The 7274-nt window shown below is 38.7% G+C and overlaps 1 protein-coding gene across 1 annotated transcript in view; it reads left to right on the top strand.

Annotated features, from left to right (window-relative positions):
* CKAP2 (cytoskeleton associated protein 2) overlaps positions 1–2914 on the top strand; it is a 14861-nt gene extending 11947 nt beyond the window's left edge. Inside the window, exons 8-9 of the mRNA XM_024755612.1 lie at positions 799–1054; positions 1540–2914. Of these exons, the coding sequence (XP_024611380.1) occupies positions 799–1054; positions 1540–1795 (512 nt within the window). The 3' untranslated portion in view covers positions 1796–2914. The remainder of the gene's footprint in view (positions 1–798; positions 1055–1539) is intronic.
* The last annotated feature ends 4360 nt before the right edge of the window (positions 2915–7274 follow it).

Below are 7274 nucleotides of genomic sequence, written 5' to 3'. Positions count from 1 at the left end.
TTTTTTTTTTTTTTTGGTACGCGGGCCTGTCACTGTTGTGGCCTCTCCCGTTGAGGAGCGCAGGTTCTGGACGCGCAGGCTCAGCGGCCATGGCTTAGGGGCCCAGCCACTCCGCGGCTTGTGGGATCTTCCCAGACCGGGGCATGAACCCGTGTCCCCTGCATCGGCAGGCGGACTCTCAACCACTGCACCACCACGGAAGCCCTCCAGTGAATTTTTTTAACTAAAACTTCTACCTGTCTGAACTCATCACCTCCTTCCCACATTTGCACCTTGCTCCTTACCCTATGTTCTAAGCACACTGGCCCTTTAATATTGTCTTAATGGATCATTTTCTTTTAACCTTCATATCGAAATTGTCTTCCTTTGTCTTGTACTCATTTTTCAAGACCCTGCCTAAATGTCATTTGTGAAGCCTTCCCTTGCCATCTCCCTGTCCCTCAAGCAAACTCAGTTATTTCTTTTTATGGGTTCCCATAACCTTTTGTTTTTACCTCAATTAAAGCATTTTCCTCATTTTATAATTATTTTAAAGCATGTCTGTTCCACAGAATGTGAACTTTTTAAAGGATGGGGATGATTTCCTTCTTATATTTGTATCTATAATCCCTGACACATAGGAGATAGTAAATATTTGTTAAATAATTGTTAGCAGTATTTGCTTAGAAAAACTAATGGTTAGGAGATGGCTGTTTGGTTCTTTTATTTTGAAAATCTGGCCAACTGTAAATAACTTTGTCTTCTGATTTTGTTCTTTAAATTTGACCAGAAGCTTAATCTATAAATCTGTTTCTATAGGAGAAAATATTGAGGAGGCTTGTGCGACCAAGGAACAAATCCAAGAAGCCACCATTGACGATATAAGTGTTAATCTGGGGTCAGAAAAACCGGAAATAGAAAATAAGCATCCTAGAAATGTGGTATTTCAAGGTTGTGAAAAAGAGCAAGATGACAAAACAAAAGACCCAACCAGTGACGTTAAAACCCCCAATACAGAAACTAGGGCGGGTTGCTTAATTAAATATAATGTGTCTACTACTCCATACTTGCAAAGGTAAACTTTTAAAATGTAATGTGCTCTGATTTGTTTGTATGCTTAGGATCATGCATGTGGTATTTTAAAATGTTTAAGATAGCTTCTGATTAGAACTATTTGTTAATAGAAAGGTTTGAATCAAAATGTGATTGGAACATTTCACCTTTTAAATACTGTATTTGCTTTGCTTTTCCCTAAATATTGCCATTTTGAAAAAGAAAAACTTTTACATCATTTTTACTTTTATCTCTGTATTATTAATAACAGTGGGTTTTGGAATTGAGCGATTAGCCAATTCTATAGATATTCAAGTATCTACTGTGTACAAGTTGTAACAACAGAGAAATGAATAAGTTCCTTACTTATTGCAGGACCTCTTTCTGTAGGACAAGCAGTGACATGGTTGTAACATACAAGTTATAGTATGATAAATAGCATAAAAGTGTGAAGTGAAAATGTTAACGTGTTTTTTAACTCTGGGAATAATTTTGTGTTTCTTTTAGTGTGAAAAAGAAGATGCAGTTTGACGAAGCAAATTCTGCATTTAAAGAGCTAAAGTTTCTCACACCAGTTAGACGATCTCGACGTCTTCAAGAGAAGACTTCAAAATTGCCAGATATGTTAAAAGACCATTTTCCCTGTGTGTCTTCACTGGAGCAGTTAACAGAGTTGGGAAGTGAAACTGATGCTTTTGTGTGCCGCCCCAATGCAGCCCTGTGCCGCTTGTACTCGGAGACTGACACAACAGAAGAGAAGTGAAGCTCTGATAGGAGGTTGTATTATTCCGAGGGTGTTTGGTGGGTTGGTTTGTTGTGGCTTTTCATGTCCCTTAGGTCAAGAGTCGCCAAGTACCTAAGTATTCACGGCAGTCAGCACTCCTACTAATGTCCACTCTATAGCAGGTGTTGCCTTCTGTGCGTCGGAAAGCTAATCCTGCCTTGTCGATCTCAATAGACTGACTTTTCCTCTAAGACAGGTAAATTTTGTGAAGACAAGATTTAGCTTGCTTTCTCACCCAATTCTAGTAGCCCAGACTGCTGTGGTCTCCTGTGTCCCTGGGACTCTGCCCCTGGTTCTTCACTGTCACTCTTCAGCAATGCCAGTGAGTCTGCATCTGTGGTCTCTTGGCCTCTTTTTCTTGTAGCCGAGGTCCCCGAGAGGGATAGTTAACTAAATACTCCATTTCTAAGAGAAGATACTTTGTTGGAAGAAAGAAAATGTGCCAAACCTAGTGGGCATTCAGAACTTTAAATCTGAGTTCCTTTCCTTAATTCCTTTTCTAACTTGACTATCCAAAATGTTAAAAATTTTAACTTCTATCACTTCTTTTGATATAGTTTATAGACTAATAGAAGGCAGTTAGAGAAGGAATATATAATATTTCATAAATGTCATCCTAGTTTAGGTAGTATTTCTAAAATAACTAATACTTAAAATTGATTTCTTCCTTGTAATATAAAAACATCATGTCTCCTAAAACATTATAGTCATACACAATAAGTAAGTCGGCTCCCCACACATAAATACCACCAGTAAAATTGTTTTGTAAGTCTCTGAACTAATACTTAAATGGCATACATCCTTCACCAACTCTACAGTTTCAAGTAAGGATTTAGTCATTGTAAAAGGTTAGATAGTTTTAAAACTGTGTAATATGAATGTGGTTGAAAATCACATACTTATTCTTATTTATGTTCATTAATTCCATTTGTATAATAGTGCCAGTCTTTGTTATATTTATTGTCTTATGTTCTAGAGAGTAGGATTTTTATTCCTTTTAAGCTGTGTACCTAATATGTATACAATAAATGAAAACAGCTATATAACGATATTGCAATGACATTTCTTTCAACAAATATAAAATGCAATTTAACCACGGTGAATAAATTTGAACCTTGCCTTTGAAATATATTATAGTGGGATTGGACTTTAGGTTTTTCAACACTTAAAATAAGTATGTGCTAATGGTGTATTTCCTTTTGAAAAATTATCAATCTACTTATCTAAAAATTAAAAAACTAATTCTTTAGTTTTTTTTCATCCTTTGTATGAACGGCGCAAAATATGCCATTTTGAAATAAACCCAGCTGGCATATACTCTCAGCTTTGTAATATCCATACCATATGTTTCATTAGGCCATATAACATAGCTTGAAATATCTCAGTGGAAGAGAGCTTGAGATAAACTGTTCAGTTTGGACAGGTTTCATACAGTGGGGTTTTTTTTTCCTCTTCAACGGAGGGAAAATCTTATCTAAATCATCATAGTTCTAACACTTATAGACTAGTTGTAACTCCTTTCCAGATGCTTGAGAACAGTTAGCACATGTCTGACCTAGGTTTGTTCCAAGCTAAATATCTCCCAAGAATGTGATGGATGGTGCATGAGCCTTGAAGTCCAACAGACCTACATTCAAAAGTTCTGCTCCTACCTTCTCTTAAAAGTTACATGACTGTGGAGAAGCTACTTAGCTGAATCTCCTGTTTCTGAAGGGTGAAGTGGAGATAATCCGTTTTGGTCATTTTGTATCATTTTTATCTGCCTGTCCCCCCTGTTGAATGGCCAGAATGGGCACCTGACTGAAGCTGGACTGGCAGAATCCTTTCCACAGGTGTTTGGAATCAGGACTGAGAGTCAGTCTTTCCTATGTAGTTCACCTGGAAAATGTAAATAGGCACTGGGTGACCGTTCGAAGGTTGGGGAGCAAAGGTCACCAGAGAGAACAGTGAAGTAACTACCCAGAGAAAAGCAGGGGCTCCTGCCTGGGGTTTTCTCTTTTCTTTTCTTTTCTTTTTTTTAATTTTAAAATGTTGGTTTTATTTTAAGACTCTCTTAACTGCTCCAGCAACCCCAGGCAGCCTCTACATCCCTCACACAGGACTCGTCCCAGCCGCCCCCCCTAAACTATCCGAAGTTGTGGCCTCAGTGAGTTTTGAATTCGGCAGGAACTGAAATTATTTAGGGTCCCACAGGCAGGCAGCATCTTCACCAGAATGTGGTTTTCCGGTCCCCACCAGTATGTGCATTTTAGACAAGCAGTGAAACAGGTCAAGCTGGAGCTTTTGGCCCCCAGACAAGGTGGGGCAGCCAAGGCGGGAGCAGCCGGGCAGGGAGAGTCTCCAGAGCAGCGCAAGGCACTCCAGGCCAGGCTCTTCCAGGTTCTGACTCCACCCAGGACTTGAATTTTAAATATTGTTTAAATATACGTTTTCTCCTTTTCAGTGTTACTGAGCTAATTCACATACCGTAAAATTCACCCTTTTAACATGTACAATTCAGTGGGTTTTAGTATATTCAGAGTTGTTTAACCATCACCACAATCTAACTTTAGAGTATTTTCATCACCCCATGTACTTTTGCAACACAGATTGAGATAAACAATAACAAACAAGGTGGTTTGGGGATAAAATTGTTTTTGAATACAACCACCCTTGATAACACAAATGAGAAAACTGACTGTTGGGCCCCAAAGAAAACAGAAGTGACTCTTGGAGATGCTTCCGCCCCTTCTTCTCTGTGCTCCTTTCTATTTTCTTGCAGATATCTTATACACAGATATAAATACATATCAACACGTGTATGTGTGGATTTTGTTTTTGCTTTTTTGGATATAAATACCATACTTTATGTATGGTTCTGCAAGTCATTTTTAAGTCATAGGAACTCTTCATTGACATGGATCAATACATTAATTAAGACTACATGGGAGGTTAGTAAATAGTAAAATTTACATTTCAAAATAGAGAAAAGAAGCTGTGAGTCAGTTACCTATCCATTTTGAGAGCAAGAAATTTCAATCTCTATACCACTTGCAAAAATTAATTCCGGTAGAATAAATGGTTAAATTTAAGTAAGTATATTAGAAGGAAATGTGAAATACATTTTCTCCTTAGGACAGGGAGGACTTCTTTTATAAAGAAATCTTTTAACACCGAAGGGTTGGCAGAGCTCATAGAATTTAGCAGCAGGACGAGTCCCACCTCCGTGAGAATAAGTGTGAGATGTTCAGAAGCCAGACCCGTTACCACACCTGAGATCTTCAAAATTCTGAGAAAATGTACTCTGAAGCTAGAATTCTATGCCCAAGCTATAATTCAAGTTTGAGGGCATTTTCAAACATGCAAAGATTCAGTTTACCGCTCATGATCTTGTCTGAAAGTATCCCTAGGGGTTTTATTCCAGTGAAATAAAAAGTAAATCTAAGATTTAAAGAATCATTAAGCATACCAAGTCAATAAAAACAGTGAAATACACATAATTGTAGATTACAAAACATTATATAAAATGAAAATACTCCAATCAACAGGAGAGGTGTCAAGGAGAAAAAAAAAAAATAGAACTGAAGCTAATTACCTTGCTAACAAACTCGTCATGTTTGGGTGCAGGATACAGAAATTCATGTTTACTCTCACCATCTAGTAGGCATTTAATTGTTAAAAATATAAAATGTAAGGGTGAGACCCAGCAATTCCATCCCTAAGTATCAAGGAGAAATGAAAACATGCCCAGGCAAAGATTATACACAAAGATGTTCATAATAGTCTTATATGAGCCCAAAACTGGAAACAACACAAAAGCCCATCAACTGGTGAATGAGAAAACATTGTATGCTATATCCACTCAATGGAAATTAAGCAAAAGAAAACAGAAGTTAAGAAAATGGAACAAACTACTGATAAACATAGCAACATAGATGAACCTCAAAAACACTAAGTAGGGCTTCCCTGGTGGTGCCGTGGTTAAGAATCCACTTGCTAAAGCAGGGGACAAGGGTTCAAGCCCTGGCCCGGGAAAATCCCACATGCTGCGGAGCAACTAAGCCCGTGCGCCACAACTACTGAGCCTGCATGCCACAACTACTAAAGCCCACGCGCCTAGAGCCTGTGCTCCACAAGAGAAGCCACCACAATGAGAAGCCCGCACACTACAGCAAAGAGTAGCCCCCGCTTGCTGCAACTAGAGAAAGCCCGTGTGCAGCAATGAAGACCCAATGCAGCCAAAAATAAAATAAATAAATATATTTTTTTAAAAAAAAGGACGAAGAGACTCTGTCTCTTATTTATAAAATTAAGACAATCTTTTTTTCTGTATCAATAGGGCCTGGAGTTTGAAGCTATTATCTCATTAGGAACTCAGGAAAATTAACTTTGAGATTCAAAGGTCATTGGGCATCATATCTGTTTAATATTTTGAAAATATCTGTTGTATCTACATGGCTTATCAGGACGGAAACTAGACTCTAATCAGCTCTTACTTGTTCATTGTACACCATACTCTGCAAAGCTAGAGGTGCTGTCTGCAAATGCCTACTATGTTATTACTAAAGCCCATTACTTTTCCTAGACTTACAGTGGTGATCATTTTGAAATGTATAGAAATATCAAATTAGTATGTTGTGCACCAGGAATTAACACAGTGTTGTAGGTCAATTGTACTTCAACGAACAAACCAACCAACCTATAGAAAAAGATCAGATTTGCGGTTACCAGAGGGGCGGGGCGGGAGGGGGAATTGGATGGAGGTGGTCAGAAAGTACAAACTTCCAGTTATAAGATAAATAAGTACTGGGATGTAACATACAACATGATAAATAGAATCTATAAACAGTGCTGTATGTTTATATGAAAGCTCATCACGAGGAAAACACATTTTTTTCTTTTATTTTGCATCTGTATGAGATGATGGACGTTCACTAAACTTATTGTGGTCATTACTTCATAAGGTATGTAAGTCAAATCATGATGCTGTACACCTTAAACTGTGCTGTATGTCAATTATATCAATAAAACTGGAAGAAAAAAAAAAGACCATTACTTTTCCACCTTCTTTTGAGGTTCAGAGCATCCAACTAGATTGGTGTTTCTCAATCAGGGGCTATTCTGTGCCATTTCTCGCCATTCCACTCCCACCTCCCATCCTGGGACATTTTCAATATCTGGAGACAGTTTGTTACAACCGAGGTCAGGGGGCACTGCTGGCATCTGGTGGGCAGAGGCCAGAGATAACCGCTAAACAGCCTACAAAGCACAAGGCAAGCAGCCACACCCTCACCCCCATAACAAAGAATTATCCAGCCCAAACTGTCAACAGGGCTGAGGGGAGAAGCCCTGAACTAGATTACCCGCTCCTGTCTCCCTTTTAATGCCATCTGATGACCTCACCTCTCATTCCAATGAACTGTGCCCCGCACTTCAGCAACTGATTCCTAGGCGGCAACACGGACTTTGGCTTGCAAAG

This window comes from Neophocaena asiaeorientalis, unplaced genomic scaffold, assembly GCF_003031525.2.
Source record: "Neophocaena asiaeorientalis asiaeorientalis breed wild unplaced genomic scaffold, Neophocaena_asiaeorientalis_V1.1 scaffold59, whole genome shotgun sequence".
In the NCBI taxonomy this organism is placed as follows: Eukaryota; Metazoa; Chordata; class Mammalia; order Artiodactyla; family Phocoenidae; genus Neophocaena; species Neophocaena asiaeorientalis.
Note: the sequence above shows the minus strand (reverse complement) of the source record. Positions and strands in the feature narration are given on the sequence as shown.